Raw genomic sequence first — 25,481 nt, forward strand, 5'->3', positions numbered from 1 at the left:
TTTATGTCCACCATAAATATATAACGCAGGGTGCTATCGAAATACAGACAATAATGCATTATCTAGAATTGTGACTCAGCGGTAATTATTTAGAAGTTGCTTCTTCAAAAAGTCAATTAATAGTATTTTCCAACAAACAATAAATACCAGATATATGCATTAAACTTTTGGAAATACCGATCCCAATTAAGAAGTTTGTAAAATTTATGGGTAAGACTATCCATGGAAAATTATCGCGGAATTCACACAAAGAAGAGCTTGTCGCAAAGTAAAAGAGGAAACTCAACATTCTTCTAGCAGTGTCTGGGGTGTGGATGGGGGCTTACCTTTTGATCTTTAAATTTTTTTGTAAAGCAATGATTCGTAGTCATCTCAATTATGGAAGCTATTTTTGTGACCCGTTACAAAAATATCAAATGAGAAAATTTTATCAAATTCAGTCGCAGAGTTTACGCTTAATTTTAGGAGTGATAAAGTCCTCACCCATAGTAACTCTACAGGTAGAAGCTGGTGAAATACCATTGTTGTTGCGCAAAAAACATACTGCAATAAAATTTGTTCTGAAACGTATTGAATTAAAGGATCATCCTTTGATAAAATCTTCATCAATTCTAACTCAAAAGATGACAAATGAAACAAACGCTCGAATAGCTTATTGTGTTTGTCCATGCAGTATTTTCAGTCAGTATTTATAATTTACTCTAGGGACAACTTGCCAATATTTTCTACTCCATTAAAAGCACTAATTTGTTCCTCGTAAACAAAAGGACATATTAGTATTCATAAATCATTTGCTAATTACCAAATTAATAACCAAATATGAAGAGGTCAACACTGTTCTGGCATCGAGACAACACTATTAAGTAGGCAAAAAGGTCCATAACCTTTTGCCAGAATCGTGGAAAGACGGGAGTGTTGTCAAGTTACGGAAGGTGTTGACCTCGCTCTTTCATGACATTGGTCGTAGGGAGTCAGAAAAGTTGATGCATGCCACGGATTGGAGAACCTTACTGGATTTCAAAAATTAAATATAAAAAATAAGGAATAATTTAAAAAAAATTTATTTATAGATGACAACCATGAAGTTTCGCATAAATAAATTGTCAATGTTTTTATGAATGTATGTATGTGTATGTGCATGGGTGTATGTACGTGTGTGTGTATGTACATGTGTATATATGTGTATATTTATATATGTGTATGTCTGTATATATATGAATCAAAATGTGTATCCGAATAAGTTTATATTTTGTTTGTCTGTGCTCTATATTAATTTGGTAACTATTATAATATATTAAAATGTAATTGCCTAGCTTGGAACGGGATATGTACCCTTGTTAGCTGGGCAAAGTGAATATGGAATAGTATTTTGATAAAGAGTGTGAATAAATAAATAAATAAATATCCTTAGCAAAGATAAAAGAAAAATGGCTTGGTTCCACATTAATATTTACTGATGAATCTAAAACTGCCCAAGATTACGGTGCGGCATTTTATATTTCAACTTTTCTATTCAGTACACTTTTCAAATTACATTCAGACTCCTCAGTTTTTACCACTGAGTGCATTGCACTAAAAGAGGCTTTAATGGAAGTTATACACCTGGATATTCTTATGACAATAATATTGACTGATTCTCCAAGTCTGCTCAAAAAGTGGAATAAATGGTGTGGTAATGACGGGCTTATTTGTGAACTGAAAATCTGTATATTTTTTGCATTCGAGAGAAATTTTAGGGTGACCTTATGTTGGATCTCTTCACACATCGGAATTTCCGGAAATGAAAGAGTTGATCACCTAGCAAAGGAAACATGCATTTATGGAAGCATCCTTCACTCTTTTTGTCGTCCTGATAATTGCGTACCTACCATAATTATTAATAAAATCAGATCCAAGTGGACAATGTTCTGGCAGAATTTTTCAATTGGGTTATTTTACAGAAGTATGCAATGCTCCGTCCCCATTCAACCATGGTTTTGAAATCGAAAAACAATCCAAATTGAACATCCCTTTAATAGAATAAATGTCTTTACTTCGGCAATGTGCCTTTGTGAAAATGACGATGAGACATTAGATCATCCGTTTTTTGACTAGCCCCTCTACGACAGAAGCAAATTCCTTCAAAATGTTTGTAAACAATACAATACGTTCCCTATTAACGTAATTTTTTTACTCACCTAGAATAATTTGAATACTTGTTTACTTCTGACTAAATTCTTAAAGATAAATAATAAAAATATTTTAATCAATTTTATTTTATTTGCCAAATATAAATAATAAGACAAATTGAATGTCCCTCTTTACTTTAAGCTCACAATTTTGTATAATGTTTACGTTTAGTTTTGATGGGTATAAAAATTTATTGTCACACAACTCTTTAATACTGATTCTAAACATCTCACATAATATACATTTTTTCTGGGGTAGGTTTTTTTGTCGTTTCATTAAGGCAATTATTCTTTAACTTCATTATTCGTGATTTTAAGAGCCAAAATCACTTTTAAATGAGTAAAGGCGTAAAAAAATGCACATAATTTTTGCCCTTATTACAAAAGCTAATTTTATTTATTTATTTTTTTATTTTTTTTTATTTTGTTTATTAAGAAAAACAACAGCAATACAAAGAAATATACACAACATCATAAAAAAAACATAAAATAAAGCCAAATCAGTTTTCCACATAAATACAATTATAAAAATCCAGTTCAGTTAAATATAATTTATAGAAGTGCATGTGTGAGAGTTTTTTTTGTGTGTGAGAATGCGTGTGTAAAAAAGTGGAGTGTGGTTTTGGTAGGTATGTGAATATGTGTGTGATTATATATGGGTGTGAGGGTAGGTTTAAGGACAGGGTAAGTGTGTATTTGATATGAGTGAATAGAAACAATAAATACACAAACGTTATAAGGCCAATACTAAAACGAATTGATATGTGTTTTTCTTCTGTCATAAACCTAAATTTTGCCGTGCGCTATTTTCATATAAATTTGTACCGAGTGAACTGAGTTAATAATTATTTTTTCTACCTACGAAAACGTGCTTTTGTGAATCGTATAAAATAGCTGTCTCTCCTTAATGTAAATAAACAAATTTGAATGGTGGGAATGTTCACATTTATACATTAACAAATTACAACAGGGATGGAGAATACCCTAAATAAGGGATATGGAAGTCTAGGCATTTACAGGGCTTATGACCTAGTACTATAAGAAGTTTAAAAATTGGAAAATTATTTTAATATAACTGAATTATTTCACATAACAGGCGTTGCTTAGTATGTGAAATAATTCAGTTAGATGAATCTTTACACAACAATAAATGTTTCAGCTCTTTAACTTCACTTTTATCTATAAATGGAAGAATTGAAGAAATATGGATGTTCAAACAAAGGCAAAACGGTAAATGTTACACAGTGTGTAAAGTGGCCACTCAAACCAGCCAAAGATAGATCATAAGCCCTGTAAATGCCTAGACTTCCATATTCCCTTATTTAGGGTATTCTCCATCCCTGTTGTAATTTGATAATCTTAATGACTCCCGAGGGGGTGAAATCCAGTCTTTTGTCTACGAACATTTGGACAAACTCAATTATTGTAATTTTTAACTATGTTTTCTGGATTTTTACTCCCTTGCATCACATGTCATTATAATTGAATCTAATAACAATACCATGTATTTTTTATTTTTAATTATTATGGCTGGACACGAACACATTCTAAAAAGCCTTAATAAGTTCATTTATATTAACATATTACAACAGAGATGAAGAACATTTAAGGAAAGGTAATATGGAAGCCTAGGCATCTACAGGGCTTATGACCTGTCAGTGGCTGGTTTTAGTGGCCACTTTACACACTGTGTAACATTCACCATTCTGCCTATATTTGAAAAATTTTATATCTCTAATTCTTTCATCTGTTGACAGGTCATAAGCCCTGTAGATGCCAGACTTCTATATTACCTTTTCTTAAATGTTATTCATCTCTGTTGTAATATGTTACAAAACTTGTCTACAAAAATTTGGACAAACTCAAAATATTGTTGAGTTCATTTATATTTAAACGAGTGTTATTTTGAATGAATAAATAAATAAACAGGGCTCCCTTTGTTGACCACCCACCTAGTTTAATAACGCCAAACCTGAATTACATTTTCTTTTCTTAAATAATGAATCATAGAGTTTCTGGAAGAATGACTAGACAGCTGCCATCGTTTTGTAGCAACTATTCACGGACAGTGTAAACTTGTTATGCCGTATTGAACATTATCGGATAAATTTAGTGTAGGTATACAAACGTTTGGACAAACTCAAATATTGTAACATTTATAGATGGCATCGAGTCTAAAATTGTATTATATGAATTCCGTGTAATTCCGTGGGTGACAACTGTGACCGAGGATTATTTTTCAATAGGAACGTGCTCGGATTACATTCAAATATTGTCCTCTGGTAGGTGTCCACGTCTACTTACAATCAGATCGATGATACATGCCGATATCCATACCTTCATTTTATTACATTTGCAAATAAATTCCAATTTGTGAAGCTTGATCTGTTTTCCCAATCAATTCGTGGAGTTAAATTAAATTATTTATTTATACATTTAAACGCTTGTTATCCACATATAAAAGCAAATAAATTGTCTTAAAGCCATTTCTTCCCACCTATCCAAACAGTTTGAGTCGAGAAAATATATATTATTTTTTGTGTTAAGGGGGATAAAGAGTACAGTTCTGTGTGTGAAATAGAACCAGAACCACGCACGAGCTTTTCCGACTCAATGCCTACTTATCAGGAAAAAAAAACCAAAAAAATAAATTCAGTGGAAATAAGTCCGTCTCGTGGAATAGTGGTTGTCACTATTGCCAACCATGTATGAGGTCCCAGGTTCGATTTCTGGCAGGGTCAAAATGAAATATTCATTTTAAAGGTGATTAATTGCAATATTTTACCATCTCTAGAATGGCATCTGAAACGTAAGACTGATCACCTAACCTTCATGCAACAAATAATGAAAATAGGTGTATCAATTCAGTGCCCTAAGTATTTTCGCAAATTAGACCACATAACCGAATACCGCACGCAACTACGCTAGCTCAGTATTAGGCATAGAAGAAACATTTACATTCCATCACTTCGTCACAATATTTTGAATAATCCCACTTCGCTTGTTTATCAGTGAGAGCTCTTTCAACAACATTGACTTTCTCTTCGCTCTAGTAACGAGAGAACTCTTTCAATACCCTTTCACCACTTTAATTTTTTTGCCTCCTCTTTCCCAATAGTAGCTGCTAGATTGCGGAATACTCTACCCACTAGTGTTAGAGACTGTCTTTATTTACATTAAAATCAAGATTGAAATGTCACTATCTAAATGTTTGAGTTGTTCCTTTTTCCTTCTTTTTTCCTTCCCATCCCCTCTTCACTCCTCTTTTTTTCACATAGTGTAAATTTTTTAGTTAATTTTTATTTTTAATTTTCGTATTAAATTATAAGATTTTTATTATTACCTTGAATATGTCCATGTACTTGTAATTTTCTCAAACTGAACGTTTCGGGCAGGTAGGACGAAATTGCCTCAAGGCAATATCCCCGCCCTTATATGTATTTAAATAGTATAAGTCGACCTCATGGCGTAAAGATCAGCTCATTTGTCTACCATGCAAGAGGTGTCGAGTTGGATTTCCGACATGGTTGATATGAAATATTATGAAAAAGGGTGTTTTTAAATTTTTTAAACTGATTACCTTACCTTCATCTATCAAAAACAATCAAAATACGCGGCGATTGATGTACCAATGCAATGCCCTATGAATGATGATGATATAACGTGTTAAATAAATAAATATTTCTAAGTTTGGAAAGGAAATGATTAAATGATGATTTATTTAAATTATTTAAACACTCTAATTAACTGATTATACCCGTAGGATCGGGTGGGGTGAAAAAGGGCGCGGATAAGAAGAGCCACCCGGTGTATTTTGGCCAACGGGCACTTATGAAGCGCACGTTTTCTTTTTGTAGACACCGCGACATGCGCAGTGGATCGAGTTTTAATTTAGTCGCCGTCCGTCGGTCCTAGCGGTCACAAATACGTGTTGAAGTTTTTTCCCCCAACAAGTATTATTTTCGGATCTCGAAGAATTTGTATGTATTGGCACTTTTCACCCCGCACCCCGGGACTTTTCACCCCGTTGACGAGGTAAAAAGTGTCAATCGATTTTCTCAAAAATAACTCCCTTATTTTTTTACACCGGGGAGTAATAAAGTAATTACAAGTTGGTAATCTCATAAATTCTCTAAACGCACGAGCGCTTGAATTTTTCAATACAATGTAAAAAATTGCACTTTTCTCCCCACCCGACCCTACGTGTAAGGGTGAGAATATTGCCTTACAGCAATTTCTTCATAACAACCTAAATCATTTGAATTGAGAAAATAATATGTCGGTATATAGTATAACCACTAGCTTTTACCCGCGGCTTCGCTCACGTGGTATTAGGGAGAAATTATTTAGGATATTAATATAATAATATATATTATAATAATTAGTTGTATCGTTTATTAATAAGAGTTTCCGTTTATCAATAAGTATTTTCCCGATGATATGATATATTCTATTGGGATTGGAGGTGGCTTGGTCTTCCGAATATCGCTTTAAAAGAAATACGATGATCTGTTAGTGTTTTCTGACAAAGCATTATTATTATGTCACAAATTCATAATCCTATCAAAAAACAAAACGAAAAGCAAACCAAACTAACCATAGATAAACATAGTCTAAAACACTAAACAGTATCTATTAAAACAATTACTAATGAGAAAATGTTTAAAAAGGGTATAAAAAAATGGAAAGTGGAGCTAGGTAGAAGTAAAATTTTTGGTCTTAGGAAATATGACCACATTTCTGATTCCCGTAGGCAACTGAAATGGCTCAAAATTAGACAGCGGAGAGACTATCACTCCTTCTCACTTCTGTTCAATGTACTTCATAGTCCTAACGCTCCTATATACCTGCGTGAAAAATTTCAACGCTTATCAGTTCATGGTTTATCTCTTCGTTATCATTCTCAAGGCACTCTCTTAATACCCATACACAATTTCTCTTTCTTCTCCAACTCATATAGTGTCCATGCGGCTCGACTGTGGAATCATCTCCCATCCACCATCAAAGATGTTACTACATTATCTCTGTTTAGATCACGTCTGAAGAAACATCTCCTTTCTCTTCCTTAATCTCTCCTTCTTTCCTTTTTCCTTTTTCGTCTTTTTTCCCTTTTCCCATTGAGTAATACTTTTGATTTAAGGTAATTTATAAACAAATACATTTATTTCTATTTTTATATACTTTCAGCTTTTTAATCTTTTTTTTCTATTGAATATGTTCTGTAACTTGAATTATAAAAATAAAACTCTTCTTTGATTGGTTGGTTGGAAGAAATTGCCATTTGGCTATAAGCCCGCCAATGTACAAATAACATTATGTACAAAAAGTTATCTAAAAATAATTAAAAAAATGGATTGTCTCATTCGCCCAAACCTATATTAAATCAACTGCTCCACAAAAGTATACCTTATGTTAGTTTTTTGTTATTTTCATTGTGCGTTTTGTAATATAAACAGTATAGATGTAGATATATACCTAGTTTTTAAAACTATGAATATTTTGTTAATTATCTCTGTTTATTAAGTAAGTCTTCTTTGTTTATTTTCAAATGTAAAAACATTTCAAAAAAGTATTTTGTTAAGTGTTCTCAAAACGGGTAACCCCAGTGAGGTCACATTATTTTTATTGATCATTATAGTTTGTAAGAGGAAAGTATGAATAAACAAATAAAGAAATAGTCAATCATACAAATTTTAAGAATTAATTTCAAATTTATTCCTTCTGACATTCCCCCTTACCGCCTACTCATTTTCCGTGAAAAATAAGTATCTTATTTTACTTCTCATCTCTTCGGCTATCCTCATGCAAAAATTATGTCAATCGGTCTCTCCGTTAAGACGTGAAAAAAACACGAACAAACGCTTTTTTACATTCATAATATTAGTATGGATATTTAAATTGTAATAGAATCATTTCGATTTTACTATAAAGAGAAATAATCAATTATTCTTTTAAATCAGAGGTGCATTTTTACAACGATCTTTCTGTATTTTCCAATATTATCGTTTATTTGGTGATCCAGCCCTTTTGCTTTCACAGTTATTTTACATCCGCAAGCTAGACCTGGAAGATAGGATAAAGGTTCGAGTCGAAAGGTATAAAACTTTAGTGGAAGCATCAACATATTACAACAGAGATGAAGAACATTTTAGAATTTTTAGAAAATTTTAGAAGAACATTTTAGAATAAATATGGGCAGAATGGTAAATGTTACAAAGTGTGCAAGGTGGCCACTTTAACCAGCCAATGACAGGTCATAAGCCCTGTAGATGCCTAGACTTCTATATTACCTTCTCTAAAATTTTCTTCATCTCCGTTGTAATATGTTTATGTTAACAGCTCCCCAGGGAGTTGAATCCAGTCCTTGTGTACAAAAATTTGGACAAACTTTAAATATTGTTTATTGGAAGAGTTTGAAAGATAACATATGTACCCATTTATTGCACTTGTCTACGACGTTAAATGTTTAATAATATTATTAGCTCTCGTAATTATATTTATCTCTCATTTTTGTTATCTGAGAAAAATTCAAACAAGTCACAAATACATTTTCGATCAGTTATTTTTTCGAAATTGAAAAAATATATATATTTTTACATTGCAAAAATAAGATGTCTTAAATAATAAAGGGAGAGAGGGAAAACATTATTGAGCAGGGAATATGGTCGTCTAGACTTTTACAGGGCGTACGACCTGTCATTGGCTGGTTTGAGTGGCCACTTTACACACTGTGTAACATTCACCATTCTGCCCATGTTTACACATCCACATTTCCTCAACTCTTCCAAGTCAATCAAGTATATTGCTCTAAACAAAAAAACTGTGAGGCTCAAAGAAGCGAAGGAAACTAGACTCGGAGGACCAATTACACGAGGCATTTTCTAGCATGTTACCTGCTAGTGGATATATATTTATATTGTTTTTTACTAACAGAAACTAATTTAAAAAAAAATTGTTTTGCTATGAGGAGAGAAAGGATAAAAGCGGGAAAGAAAGAAGGAAAGGAAAGATAAACTCAAATACTCAGATATATTCAATTGTGGTTTAAATGTGAATAAAGAAAGTGCACCTTTGACATTAGTAGGAAGATATTTTACATTCCGGCAGCTTCTATCGTGAAAAGGGGAGGAAAAAAACATATGTCAAATACTGATACGTTGCGTTGCGGTGTAATATGAAAATTCTCAGCATCGTTGATCCCAACGATCGAACATAGTGTGCAGAGTAGGCAAACGAGCTAACCAATAGATTAAGAGGCGGACAAATTTAAGCCAAAAATGTATTTCTTCTATCCTGATGATGCGCATTGAACTAAGAATTAGTTGGACATTTGGCAAACAGCTGACAAAACTAAACAATGACCCAGTACCTAGGTTGTGTATCGACGCGCAACGTTATCTAAAGAGCATATTTAATATTATAGACTACACGTCCAATATTCCATTCAGCTCTAATAAAGCGCGGTACATTTCATGTGAGCGTGAACAATAGACCGTGATGATAAGCATCACTAAAGGCAACCCCATGCCACGTATACATAATATTTAGTATGTATAGAATTTCACAATTAACAAAATACCTATATTATATTCATGTGGTATGTGTCTGGGTGGATGATGAATACAGTTCTGTGTGTGAAACATAACCTGAATCCTGAAAGAGTGTTTTTGACTCGATGAGTGCTCTCAGTTGAAAATCCTGGAAAAGGAAATCGAGTGGAGAAACGTCCGCCTTGTGTTGTAGTGGCAGGCAAACTGGCTAATTGATTTTTAAAAAAGAGTAACTCGTTCGTGGAAATATTTGATTGTCCCGGGACTGGCGCCTGAAGTCTAAGATTGATTACCTTACCCCTCTAACAGATGAGAGAGGTACGCTATATTTTTCTCAACAATAAAGTTCCCTGTGCATCACCTAGTACGGATAAGGGTAGATGATGATGTAATATCAGATAAAACTAAATCATTGGAAAATATTATTTCCACGTTTTTTTTATTTTGACGTTGTCCTGCCCGAACGTTGAGTTGCCTGCTATACGCCGGTTGAATAAATGTTTTTTCGTACATAAAAACACTCTTTTGCCTTTTTTGAGCTATTTATGTATTTGTTAAATGGGATTATTTTCCGATTTATCTCCTCACGTGTTGGCTGAGAGTCCTCGTCGTGCAATTGTTCAAAAATCACTACTTAAGTGCCATGATCCAGGGAGAAAATACGGAAGTACGTGTTTATGTAGAAAATTTAGAGCATGGTTAACTCTGAGCTATCTAAAATTATGACACTTAACCCATGCCCAACGTGAATTTTGTCATTCTTTAATCGCCATCCGTGTTTTGACTTGAGCTTGACATTTAATTCGAAACCAAAAGAAAAGAAAAATTACCGTGTCGTAAAAGGGTGCAAAAACTGTCCGGATAGAAGGAAAAAGACTTTTCATTGATAAGTAGGATCCTAGGTACATGTTAATGATTGAATTTAAAACCAAAAATTAATTTTATTCAAATATTGAATTTAATTAAGTACCTAGGTACTTGCTTATGGTTGAAGTATAAAACATGAAATAATTCATGTTCAAATATAGAATTATTTTTGCAAATCTCAAACTCTGCCGACAATGGTACATTTTGTGTAAGAATCCGTTTTCAAAAATGTATCAAATTTCAGTTACAATTATTTAAGCATTACTAAAAATCCATTAAAAATATGTAAATACGTAGAAATCAAAAAATCGTAAGGATATTAACCAATTCAGTATCCATTAAAAATTATTGATGTTTGTAAACGTTTCCAAGAATCGGCGATGTCTGGCCGCATATTGAAGACGCGTTTGAGCACGTCTACGTAAAAAATGGCATTCACAGAAAATACAAACTTTTTCAATATCCAAAAAAACTAAATTCTATATATTTGAATTTCAGTCTCATGCAACCCTGGAGTTGGATAAAAAACACATATTGGCTCCTAACTTTTTTCTGATGAACATATTGAAGATATTATTATTTACAAACCTTAGTCACGTAAATAAGATTATCCTGCAAAAAAACGCACGTTAATCTATTAAGAACAGCATGTTAATCTATTAAGATCTATCCTCTCTGCCTACCTTTTCAAGGAAACGGCGTGGTGAGATGGTTTTTTTGTTTTTTTTTTTGCAAAAATTTAAACAATATTGAGAGAAAAAATCACTGTAAAATATTCGCTTAGGTACTGTTATTTATTTACATTATCAAATAAAGTAAATAAGAAAATAGTTATGGATGTTTTTGAAAAAGAATTCATTAAATATTGATGCTTTGAAACTAATTATTAATGTCGTAATAAAACTTTCTTTTTCATACAATTTTTTCTCTGTTTTTGATGTGTATTATTATTAATTATTATCTTTTTCTGAAATTAATGTATCAAATATTTTTGTGTACCAGATATTATGTTATTATCCTATATATACTTACTGTAAACTAATGTTTAAAATTTGTTTTTAACAATAATTTGTTAATACCACTTTTTTACACTTATAAGTATACTTAAATGTATTTATTTTTTTGTTTAAATTCTTTTGCTTTTTGCTTTTTAATTCAATTACTTTTCTTATATCCATATTTTTTTTCTTCTTTTTTATTATGAAAAGTTTCACTTTTTATTTTGCATAGTAGTGTGCTTTTTATTGTTTCTACATGTATACAAAAACCGTTGTTTATCTTTTAAATTTTTACTTAGTATGTTTGTACTTACCTGTATATTTTTTGTAAATGCCCCTTGGGCGTATTGTAAAATTAAATAAAATAATAAAAAATATATATAACTCTTATTAATTCGATAAGAATGATGTGCATTAATGCACGTAGCATACGGAACAAAATTGACGATAAAAAAGAGATGATCAAGAGTCGGAGGGAAGTCATTCACATATTTATTATCACAGAAACATGACTAGGAACTGGAGAAGAGGCATTTTTCAATATTTTTGAATATCACCGTATCTACGTTTCATGCATCGATGAAGATTTAGAAGGTGTCGCTGTATATATTCACAACACATAAATGGATCATCCATTCAAAGATGTCCCGGTGAAAACTCATTTCTAGGAGTGAAGGTAGGCGGGAGAGATTCTAAACCATTCGTTGTATACGCAATATATTGAAGGCCAAATAGGCTAAAAGGTTTTTTAGCGCACTTTGAAACCATAATACATAAACAAAAAAACACGATCCAGTTATATTTGAAGATTTTAATGTAGACATTAAAAAAAATACAAACGTAGCAAGGAATTATCTTGTTACTTTATACTCATACAATTGTTTTATATGTAACGAGACACGTAGTTCATTGATAGGTCATGCAATATTGAATAGCAAAAGTACTATCGAAATAATTACACATATTAACAACCCCCTAAATGATCATAATGTACTTATTCTTGACTACAAAAATATTTTGAAACATCACTTAAATAAAAGATAACCTGTACGTGAAACCTTGACGATTGACCAAGATGCATTGAAAAAAAGAGGAAATAACCAATATGTAGACAGTACCAATGGAATAAACGAAAAATACGACAGATTATTGTACATAGATGTCAAAATGACTATTGATTTTTGTACAAATAAATCTTAATTGAGAAAAGAAAAGAGTCAGATAGAAAATACATCGTAAATACCAATTCATGATGTATTTTATTTACGTATTTTCCTGGTGGAAAACTAAATACCTTAATCAACGAACAAAACACTTAAACAATGGAAAAAAGACCCTCAAAAACCTGCCTCTCACGCTTCTTAAAACAAAGTAACTAACTACAGAATATTTATTTAAGTTAAATGCCATGCAAACGAATTCAAACAAAACTTTAATGACTCAAACAAGTATTGTGAGATACAAAATTATATCTAATCATTTTAAGGTTACCAAAAAGAGCGTTGATTTTTAGATAGTTTAATTATTTTTTTATATCGAGTGGAGAAAATTTAGCAGTAAATTTTCTTTGCCGGGGTGCAAATGTGCTAGAAAGAGGATGTGTCGATCGGGCCAGTGATAATATTTTTTTTAAAGAAGTAAGTGGGTTCAGTGAGGCTAAGACGCCATTAACGTTACTTTTTTGTTTTGTAATATATCCACCATGGACAAGCAAGTTGCCGGCCCAAGCGGTACGAGGGCTCGTACCACAGACCAAGAAGACTATATAGAACAGTGGCATCTCAAAGAACTCAACGATATTTATCCTACATAATCACCAGTGGCTGAGCGACAACAAGTCCTGGAGTGCAATAATAGGAAAAGATGTTTCGTGTGTCCTTCTGACAAGCGAACGAAGGCAATTTATTTATGATGTAAGTGTTATCATCCTATTTGAAACACATGCACTCTCAGAGTATGCAAAATCTGCTTCAATTAGTAAAAAAAAAATGTGTATTTTTCCCATTGTTATTTCTATGTTTTTTATTTGTTTTTTTCTTATTCGTAAAAAAAACCTTTCCATTGTGTGTTCAACACCAAGGTCAAATCGTTTCCGCAAGAAAATCATGCTTTGTGCCTGGTAGGGCCAGAGCAATATTGTGTATTATGCACTCTCGAAGCCCGGCAAAACCATCAATGCACAACGTTTTCACCAACAAACGATCAATTTAAATCACGCATTGATCTAAAGACGACCGGAATGGGCCAACAGACATGGAAATGTGATTTTGTAACATGAAAATACGCCGTCTCACACAGCAAAATAAGTTAAAGATACCTTGAAATCGCTTGGATGGGGCATCCTTCCGCACCCGCTGCCGTTCTCTTCAGACCTGGCGCCATCTGACTATCACCTCTTTGCATCAATAGAAATCGCGCTCGCAGGGCAGCACTTCAGCAATTTCTAAAGTTGAAAAATGGCTCGACGAATGGTTTGCCACAATAGACAAACAGTTTATCTGACATGGTATTCATAACTTACCTGAAAGATGGCCAGCAAATTAATGTCTTTTTTGGCGTGACAAGAAATAAGTTTTTATTCCATCTGCTAGTCTGTAGCACCAACTATACACAACACTCTTTCCTATATCGTTCTTATTAAACAATATTTTTTTTTTCATCGATCGATATATTTAACATGCACCTTAATTTATTAAAAAATATATTAAGATTAATTCTTTCTGACTGCGATACGCTCTTACTTGCTATTTTATTATGCTTACGCTTACACACACCTGAACACTTACTTCCACACAAATACACATCCTCACAATTTTTGTTTTTTTTTTCATTTTTATTTGTTATGTTTACTACGTATCTATACATCCCAATTAATCTAAATAATTTTCAAACTCAGGATAGAAATTGAAAATATAAATTTAAAAATATGTCTATTTTTCCAGTTTCTCCAATGATCTGGGTACCCAACCAGCTAGTTGGCGCGCCGGCTGGTACTGACGTCACCGTAGAGTGTCACACGGAGGCACACCCTCGCGCCATCAGCTACTGGGTGTACGATAATGTCATGGTTCTTCCTACCAAGAAGTATGGGATCATCACCACCGAAAACTCATACAGGTGAGTGCAAATAATAGATACAATAGATAGAAACGTGTCTGTTCAAATGTAAGTAAACTCTAACATCTCAGTCTCTTATGCTTGTATTACATGGGTAGAAAATGGTACCGGATCTTGTATATTTTCTCGGTCAAAAATTTTTGAGCGATTTTATTGCTGTTTCACACGGGGCAGTTTTTGGAATCAAAAATTGTCTAGATGTTTTCAGTGCCATGACAAATAACAGGCAGGTTTACAGGCAATATATTTATTATTATGCGATTAACAACCAATCTCAGGTTCCTTTTTGTTATAACTTGGATGGTGAATTGAAAACCCATACAGAAAAGACAAGCGAGCATGAAGTAAAAAAGTTGCAGTGAACCAAATAAGACGGAGGATAAATAAAGTGACACAAACAACAAATATGCGTTGACAGTAGTTGAAGTTGACAGTTAACAGTGAACGTGCATTTATGGTTGCGAGTTCTATGACATGAAATAGGTACCCTCTCAGCAGAAGCGCGAGAGGGTGAATTTATGTTTTAGATAAAAATAAAACTCAACGATTTTCTAAATTATTTAAATCAGCCGTCAACATGTAATGATAAAATAATTTATTTGACATTAATTACAAAATCGATTTTAAAAAAATACCTTAGGATGTTATGACATATTACGAAAAAAAATTATAGATTTATTTATTTATTCATATTTTTTGCTTTTAAACTATAGTTAATAATAAAAATAATGTGCCCTTACTGGGGTTTACCGTGCGGAGGACACTTATTAATATACTTTTTTTAAATTACATTTAAGAATAAACAAAGAAGACTAACTTAAAAAAACGAAGATAATTAACAAATATTCAGACAGTTTTAAAAACAAGGTATTTATGTACATCTATATTATTTTTATTACAAAACACATACTAAAAATAACAAAAATCTAACATTAGCTGTATACTTGTGGAGCAGTTGGTTCAATATTGGTATGGGCGAATGAGACAATCTATTTACTTCTACCTAGCTCCACTATCCATTTTTTTATAGCCTTTTTAAAAAAATTCTCGTTACTAATTATTTTTATAGATAGTGGAAGTAGGGTATGATTTTAATTTAATAATACTCAAAATCCCTTTGTCCGAAAGTGGTTTTAGTTTGTATTTGTTTAAGCTGTCTATGTGTTGAGGATCTAGTGATTATATTATTTGCATGTGATGTATTGTGGGGGTTATGTTTAACCTATTCTGAACTGTTAGCAAAATTAACTCAGGTTTAGTAATTAACTCAAAGAATACCAAACTTATGCACATTAGATCACGAAACTATAAAACTCACACAAAACCGTCAATTTTATCACATAACTATACATGTATCCATAGTGATATTATGCAACCGTGTATGTGCGAAAATATTGAGCAGTATGTTTATTTAGGTTTAACTATAGATTGTAATTTTAAATGGGATGTACATATTAGAAAATTTTGTAAGGGATTAAGAGCAATTAGCAATAGAATTATATATTAAAATATTATGTCCCTGATAATACTTTACGAATTATTTATTTATCTCTCTCTGAATCAATTATACAATACGCTTTCTGGGGGTTATTAAGTGACACTAATATTAATTTTATTTAAACTTTGCAAAACTCTATGATCAAATTGCCACTTCAGAAAAATGTATACCGCCAGAGACCAATAAATCAAATGAAATATTTAAATATCATTAATGTATAAATTTGTAAAAAAATTATCTGTTAGGGCTCTACTTTGGTACAAATTAATTTGTCAGCATGCGTCGCACTCCGAGTATAAACACAAGTTGGTACATGATATCAACACCAGGTTTACTAGCAGGAAATGGCTAGCTGTTCCTAGATATTGCAATAAATATGGCAAAAGGATATTGCTATACAGTATACCCATAATATTTAACATGTTTTCAAACAACATTAAAAATACCGAGTTAAATACAGGAGTGAGACGTTTGCTCAAATTATGGTTAATAGAAAAAAAAAATTTGTATTAGTGATAATTTTTAATTTTTATACTGTAATATGTAATGTTTTTCAAGTCAAATTATTATTACTGTAGGTTAAGTGTGAATAAGCGATGCAATTTATAAGAACCTGCTGACGAGTTGTATGTATGCAACTCAGCAGGACTTTAATTTAAGACTATTTTGTAAATATTTTTGAAAAATAAATTTTTAAAAATAAAATAACCATAATTAGAATCGAGGAACTAAAATTCTAAACGCCCATGCGCTGTAGCTGCAAGACGTATCGAAATATTTATTTGACAGTCCCCTGGCATTGAGTTTTACAACGATGAAGCAATTTAAGCGATTCAAAAGAACAATAATTTTCATTATTTATATGTCCTACTAAAAATGTACCTAATTAACTTAAAATTTCACCACATCCACCGTTAAATTATTAACAGAGATAGAAAACAGTTTTAAGAGGGGTTGTAACGGGCTGTTTTTTTAGTTGAATGTTTAAAAAAAAATTATTCTTGAAAATTTATTTATCAACTCTTACGGATTACATACATTTAACAAAATATTTTTATCTTTTTTGAATTTATATTCTACTGTTAATGATAATATTTTCAACATCTTTTGTAAAGGTTGTCTGAGTGTTTTGTTTGTTAGTTGATTGTATGATTTTAGACCCTGGTTTATAAGTTTCGACTTTCCTTTTTTCCTTTTTGGAGAGTTGTTTATAATATTGTTCTGATATTCTTATATTGTGTCCATCTTAACTACATTTTTTTCAAGTTGAAGTTTTTCGTCTACAATTCAATTAGAGGCCAATTTATGAATAAACTTTTAGGATTCTAGTTGAAAGAGATTCTTGTTCAGTTACATGTAATTGTTTAGTTTGTTAAGGGAGATCACATACTAACATCAATATTTTGTTTTGATGTCTTTGTAGTTTGTTTATGTCATTTTGTTTTCCTGTTCCCCATTGTGGTTGCATATAAAATATTTAGTTTTTACGTAGGCTTCACATATTAGATTTTTATCCGTTTTTAGAAAAAATTTGAACTAGCAAATGGTAATTCTAAAAAACAATGGGAAATAATCAATGAAATAACAAATAGAAAAATTAAAGGCTGTTTATCCATAAAAAAAATAATAAATGCTAATGAAGAAATTACCGAACCTGATAAAATTGCTAACACTTTTAATGATTATTTTGTCGGCGTTGCAGATAACATAATTTACTCCAACATTAAACTACAAAAACAATTGAATAATACATTAATAGATACCACAGACGGAAATGATAACCCCGACTCAAATATTCTCTCTAGCTTTAAAAAAATCGAAGAAGAGGAAATCATAAAAATTATTAGCAATTTAAAAAAAGACCAGTCTAAAGGTCCCGATAATATTTCTGTAGAAACACTTAAAAAAATTAAAAATAATGTATCTAAGCCTTTGCAATATATTTACAACATATGTCTAGAAAATGGAATCTATCCGAAATCATTTAAATTATCTACAATAGTACCAATTCACAAAAATGGCTCAGCTTCTAAAACAGATAACTATCGTCCAATTGCTCTTACCTCAAATATATCTAAAATTTTTGAAAAATGTCTAAAAAACAGAATCATGGATTATCTAGAAGGTCATAAGAAAATCTCTCATAATCAATTTGGCTTCAGAAAAAAATTTAGCACTGATGATGCAATTTATAAATTAACTAGAGAAATATATTCCGCAATAGATAATAAATATAAATGTTTGGTAATTTTCCTTGATCTTAAAAAAGCCTTTGATACCGTTAACTTAATTAAATTATCAAATAAATTAAAAAACATTGGTATAAAAAATAAATGTCATAAGTTATTAACTAGTTACCTATTTAATAGGACACAAAATACAAAAATAGAAAGTGAAATTAGCTTGCAAAGAGAACAACAACATGGTGTTCCACAAGGGACAATTTTAGGTCCTCTATTATTTTTAATATACTTAAACGAACTATGTGATTTAAAAGTAGACGGAGAAATATTGTCCTATGCTGATGACACTGCTATTATAGTATATAATAAAACATGGGAGTTAACATTTAGTGATGCTACAAAAAGTATAACAATAGTTAATAACTGGTTGGAAAATAATTTGCTTAGTTTAAATCAAGAAAAAACCATGTATTTGCCCTTTCAAATCTCTAATAAGACTGGCCCTTCACAAAATTTGTCAATTAAAATACACGATATAAATTGTAATATAGATATCTGTAATAAGTGTTACAAAATTAGCTCAGGTGAAAGTTATAAATATCTGGGTATCCACATAGATTATAGGCTAAAATGGGAAACACATATAGCTAAATTAACAGACAAAATCAGATATTTATCTTACGTTTTCCAAAGATTAAAAAATATTTTAACTTATGAAAAATTAAAAATGCTGTATTACGCTCTAATTCAGTCTTCTGTTACATACGGCATAATTGGATGGGGTGGAGTTTTGGACGCACATAGTCGCCCTGTAGAAATCGCACAGAAGAGTATAGTTAAGATAATGTACAAAAAGCATAGACTATTTCCTAGTAACGAATTGTACATAGAGAGCGGACTCCTTAATTTAAAAAAGTTATATTTATTACAATGCTTAAAATATGTACACAAAAATAGGGAATTGTTTGGCAATAATTTAAATAGGACTAGTAGCAGATCAGAAAGTGTACTGTCGGTTCCAGGATGCAGAACTAAGTTTGCACAGAGACACTCTTTCCATGTTGGTCCAAGATCTTTTAATCTCCTACCCAAGGAAATACAAAATATAGAATCCCTTCCAAAGTTTAAAGCGGCTTTGAGGACTTGGATCAGCATGGAAAATACAGATATACACCTATTGTGAAAGAGTCGTACAACAGCATTTTCTAAACTTTAATGTCTTAATTACATTGTTTATGTCATTTTCCTGTTATTTATGTATGATTTTTAATGGCATTGTCATATTTGTGTTTGTATACCAAAAAATTCACCAAAAACAATAAAAAAGGAATGGCCCACGCTCAGACGTTTAAGTCTTTGTGGGCATTTTTTCCAAATTTAAGGCTATGTTTATTTTTAGAATATGTATTTTTTCTCTTTTTCTCTTCTAATGTTTAATATGTAATTTAATATGTAATTTAATATGTTTAATATGTAAAATATGTAATTTAATATGTAATTTAATATGTTTAATATGTAAAATATGTAATTTAATACATGCATAATATGTAACAGTATGGAAAAATAAACAAAAAAAAAAAAAAAAAAAAAAAAAAAAAGGTTTTTTTTTTTAAAGACTTGACGATGTCACCAGTTTGCTAATTAAATGTTGGTATGAATTGGCCTTGTTAATTATCTGTTAATTGTTAGTCCTTAGTATTCCATGTTAAATTTCAGTAAGTCATTCATAATGATGACTGTAAATGTATTGCATCTTTTTTATGTCATTTTTTTATAGATTCTAAATGGATAATACTACTTTTTTTCATTAAGTGTAAGTAAGTTTGTGTTTGTGCATTTAGTCAACATAGTTCTTTCTTGTACTTTCATTAATAACCTTACATTTAATTATTTTATAATATGGAAACTTCACTGGTCCATTAGAGTTAAGTCTAACTGTGTAAAATATAAAACTTTGTAACTGTACTGTATGTTTCCTAAATAAAAGAAAAAAAAATAGTTAGGACTTCGTTTATGTCATTGTTTGTTAATACGTCAGTTTGATTATTACAAAATGGTCAAATGTAACCATATTAACATATTTAGTGCTTTAAATAATAATATTTCCTTTAAAATTGTACTGTGATAAGTCATTTATGTTTAAAATATATAATAGTGGTCACAAAATAGATTATTATGGTACGCTAAAAGTAAATGTTTGTATATGACTTTTTTTCCATTTATATCGGTATTTTGCTTCTTCGTATATTCTTGATTACTTATTACTCTCAGAGAAAAACTAATTACATATTGTTATTTACTTTTTATCATTTAGGCTATGTATTCAATCACCACGTTGATTAAATTTAAACAATTATGGAATTATTACAAGTAATTAACGTTTTACAGCCAAAATATCTGAGCGTTAATACTTCATGGCTAAAGTTGTTCATAAAATTGTCTACTTTCAAGCAAAAAGCTCCCTCTTGGTTGAAAACACCCCCTTTGCTCTGGCGTACAGTATCGCTATCTCGTGTTATTTATTTTGATCCATCCAATAATCCCTTTGGCGATAACTCAGGCGAGTGGAGGGGAATTTCCGGAAAAGATGGATATTAAAACCCTCTTATGATTAATAGAGCAAAGGTTCGCTATACTTCGTTTTCTTACGCAGTTTCACTTCCGTTAGGTAAGGGTAACTTCCACCTAACTTTGACGTCCCGGAGTGGCGCGGCAGTATTATAACGTAAGTCATTCCCGTATTTTTTCCAGGAATATTCTTGCACGGTTTTTAATTCATGGAGAAAAACGCACATGCGTATTGATATAGAATATGTCAGAATATATGATCTATCATGACGTCTGCAGTAAAAGCGCGGACCGACACTATTCGTTCCAAAGCGCTAGTCAGAACAGCTGAAATAAAGGTCTTAAAATCCATTACTTAAAAAAACGCCCCGAAATTAAATGCGTAATACTTTAATTAGAGAGACGTGTAAAAACAGAATATCGTACGTTGAAGCGGATACAGACATGAACTGTAACATATCCTACTTTGCCAACATCTTGAATATGAATTTTAGTTATATTTAAATATTTGAAAGGTTTTTTTTATATATACGCCTCCACTCGTTTGCGAGTGATTTTGGCTCTTAGTTGGTACACATTATAGTTAGTACACAATCATTAGTAGGACGACTAAAGGAGTGAGGGATGCTTCCATGAAAGCATGCTTCTTTTGCTAGGTGATCAACTCTTTCATTTTCAGAAATTCCGATATGCGAAGGGATCCAACATAAGGTCACCTTGAAATTTCTCTCGAACGCAAAAAATATAAGATATTTCATTTCAATTTGAAGGGTTTATTACCTAAAGATACACAAGCCAACGGTAGTAAATTTTAATGCCTAAACTTCTATACTTCCTTCTCAAAGACAATGATTATGTTATAGGTACTCGAAGTATTGTTGATACAAATTCCTACCTACAGTCCATTAAATCTTATTAATAAAATTTAAAAAAACATGATTTATTACCAAAAATAACTTCTGCTTCATGTGTGCGTAACAATAAGTTTTCATATAAATCGTTCCAAGGTACCTGCTAATACAAACGAAATTAAATGTTTACTTGGTTCACCGACTGGCACTAACTGGCAAAGGGTTATTAAACATTCTAACGCACCGTACTTTTTTTCACGAATCGGAATTTATTTTGCAATTTCTTCATTTCAAAAAAATACATTTTATAGCCTGATTGTGCAAAAATACTTACATTTTTACTCGCATTTTGTTCTATCGTGATTATTTTCACAATAGCTAGGGTCTATATTCTATGCATTCTCTCTGGAGTTTAATTTAAACTAATTCAGAATTCTGTATTGCATTTGTCCTTTGTTTCAGGGCTCACATGAAACTTACTGTACGACAGCTTCAAGTTGGTGACTTCGGAAACTACAGATGCATATCTAAGAACTCTCTGGGCGAAACGGAAGGATCTATTCGATTATATGGTACAATTTTTTCTCATTTTTAAAATAAACATTTAGAAAGGTAATACTGATCCTTAAATAAATGCTTTATTTTGCAGAAATTCCAATGCCAACTTTGCCACCTAAAGCCACAGAGATGAAAAGCGATGCCAATAGAGAAGGTATTTATATTGTATATTTAATAAATACTGCCCATTTAACGTAACAATCATTTTATTCATTCACTTAAATCAAACATCCAACAAATGTTGTCTTTTAATATTTTTATTATTAAAAATATGCCTTGAAATTATTCCTCATTTAGATTTTTTAAATCTAGTATTTATTTATGTTGAAAAATAACACTTTATGGAAATTCCATAAAAAATATTTAAAAAACGATTTTTTAAGAAACGACAAACATTGTTTTCTTATAATTATCGTTGGATTTCACTATTCTATTGATTTATTATACTCGTATATACGGCCTAAGCTAATTACAACAGTAACATGAATAAACATATATTATACAAGAAACCAAACAAAAAGAACATAAATCTATGAAGCAAAGACGAACAAGGGTAAAAAAATAATGATATACAATATACTTCTAAATACGATAGATAAACAAATAAAACTTCGAGCTGCACGGTCCTAATTCATTTTCATCCTACACTGCTTTGGTGACAAAGATATCTACGAAAAGTTGGAAGATCTAGTCCAAAGAATTCCATGTTGTGTGACGAATCAACTAATCTACACATTCTGGACATTGGAGCATCAAAACAAAAGATGCTCTTAGAAGATTTAATAAACAGCAGATTTCGACTTTGAACACGAAAATAAATTTATTGCAACAGAGATGGAACATCATTTATAGCATTTAGCAAAGTATTTTGAAAATGCATGAAGAGTCAATCTTAGTTCTACGTTTCTAAGACAAATTATGAAATTGGTTTATTTCAAAATAGAAAAATTTACCCCTATGTAATCCGAGCGACCATGCCACTTTTATTAGAAAAGGTTTTTTTTTATTTTTTATTAGTATAAAAAAAAAGATATTTTGTATTAGTGAGCGCATTTTAATTTAAAACTTTTAAAGGGTATTATCTCTCTATGAGGAAAGATAAAACTGTTCATAAAAGCTTATTGGATTAATGTTGTATCCTAACTAAATTCATTTTGTAAAAAGCGAGTTTTAAGCGTCAAAAAAGACTAATACATTTTTTCGGAGACCATAGAGCTGGTTTATTAGACCAACGTAAGCATTGACATATTTGCAAAATATGTATGTAACATAGATATGATAAAAGAAAAGGTTGAGCCAGGTTTCCTGTGGACGCGATTGGTAGAAAATTTAAGATAATGCAGAGTTCGGTAATTTTTTTTTACTTCTGAAGTCTGACTAATCTAAAACAAATGTTGATCTTATATGAAGACAATATTTTTATTGGTTTTGGCAAAAGGGAACATAGTTTTATTAATCTTTAGTTTAAGAAAGATATCGTTTAAATGGCCGCATTAAGTATTTGACTTACATAATAGCTTGTGAATTTAAATCATTCATTAATTACCATTATTTCAATGGATATTTGTATTATGATTAACTTAACGAATGCTAGCTACCGTATTAAAAATTCTTGTTTCAGTAAGATAAGTTGAAAATTCGTTTGTGTAAATATGGAGAAAAAGTAGAGAAATATGCAGAAAAAGAAACTTGTGAACCTCAGCACGCGCCTCTTGGAGATCCAATCGCCAGTCAGCACTTTCGCTACCTCCCACGTAGCGCATCGCCTAGTTCGTCAGATTTTATAGAATTTATTCGCGATCAATTTCGCATTATGCAACAGGCGCAGACAAGTGAACGTAGTTGTGCAGAAAGCAGCCAGCCATAAAACTGGGATAATAGCAATTTTATGGAAATAGTGAATATAAACATTTACACAGCAGTATGACACGTTTTTGATTGATGGATTTGGTGTTTATTTTGTAGAACTCCATATTTATACGTATAATATTAGTAATCAAGCATTGATTTGAGTCTATTGAACACTTTATTTTATTTTTAAAAGTATAAAAACAAAAATTTCGAAAATTGTCAATTGTGTTTGACATCATGTTTTTGACTTTGACAAATGAACGATGAACGATGTATACATTAGTTTAAAAAAAAAATTACAAACAAGAATCTAATCACGTATTTAACCTAATTTAATGATTTTTATAGAATCGTAAGATTTTTCTAGGGTTCTGTGTGTTTTCTGCAAATTGGGAAATGCAGTTTTTGTAATCGACACTATTTTCAGAAGACAATTACAGTTTTTTTGTATGAAAGCGGTCTGGCTATTTTTAGCAGATTATAGAGTTGTTCTTACTGCATCCGATAACACCGCTATCTTATTTTTTCAAAATAGTGAACTAGCTGCTTTCTGCATAATTCCGTTCAAGAATAGGTACGTTCTCAAAAGATAATTTAAATACCCGTAAGTACGCAATTACGTCAGGTAAATTGCAATCCAAAGACAGTAATAAAATATTGAATTTTACCACGGACGTTTCTTGGTGGAACTGCAATTTAATTATAATAATAAAAATACTTACTTATTTAGTTTCATCCCACTTTTATTTATACAATTTTACCAGAGACCAGGTTTCGTTGTGACGTCTGACGATGTCTGTCATCCAGTCTGACGATGTCGGTCACGGAGAAACGCGGTCACTGGTAAAAAAATATAAATTAAATAGAACAAAACTATATACGTATTTTTATTAATTAAACAGTAATAATAATTCGCAAACAAAACCCAACCTACACTTTAATACATCTGGTTATATTAAATGTTTGATGTGCGGTGATATGATCAAAGTGCAAAATTCACATCCACAACGGTAAGTGAATGCTATAATTTTGTGATACTCGAAAAATTATATATTATATGAGTATTATTATTTGGGAGGAAATACGGATTACACATACATAAAATATTTTGCAAAGACTCTTTGAGTATTCATAAAAGCTCTAATAATCAATAATTTCAAAAATGAATTTCATTTCTAAAATTCTGCTTTCTAAAAACGCTATAAAAAAAACTTAAAAATGTTATTACGTTGGGTGTGAATTTAGTTACGCCACTTCACTTAGCAGCAAACC

General features: G+C 31.3%; 1 protein-coding gene across 2 annotated transcripts in view; it reads left to right on the top strand.

Annotated features, from left to right (window-relative positions):
- The window catches only part of LOC148283849 (lachesin-like), a 260,559-nt gene that overhangs the window by 197,954 nt on the left and 37,124 nt on the right, over positions 1-25,481 (top strand). For both annotated transcript variants that reach the window (XM_088243122.1, XM_088243123.1), the window contains exons 7-9: positions 14,526-14,700; positions 22,263-22,372; positions 22,450-22,512. In XM_088243122.1, the coding sequence (XP_088099248.1) occupies positions 14,526-14,700; positions 22,263-22,372; positions 22,450-22,512 (348 nt within the window). The remainder of the gene's footprint in view (positions 1-14,525; positions 14,701-22,262; positions 22,373-22,449; positions 22,513-25,481) is intronic.

The sequence above is a fragment of the Micrasema longulum genome, unplaced genomic scaffold (assembly GCF_059751315.1).
Source record: "Micrasema longulum isolate JH-2025_06_02 unplaced genomic scaffold, ASM5975131v1 h1tg000186l, whole genome shotgun sequence".
Classification (NCBI taxonomy): Eukaryota; Metazoa; Arthropoda; class Insecta; order Trichoptera; family Brachycentridae; genus Micrasema; species Micrasema longulum.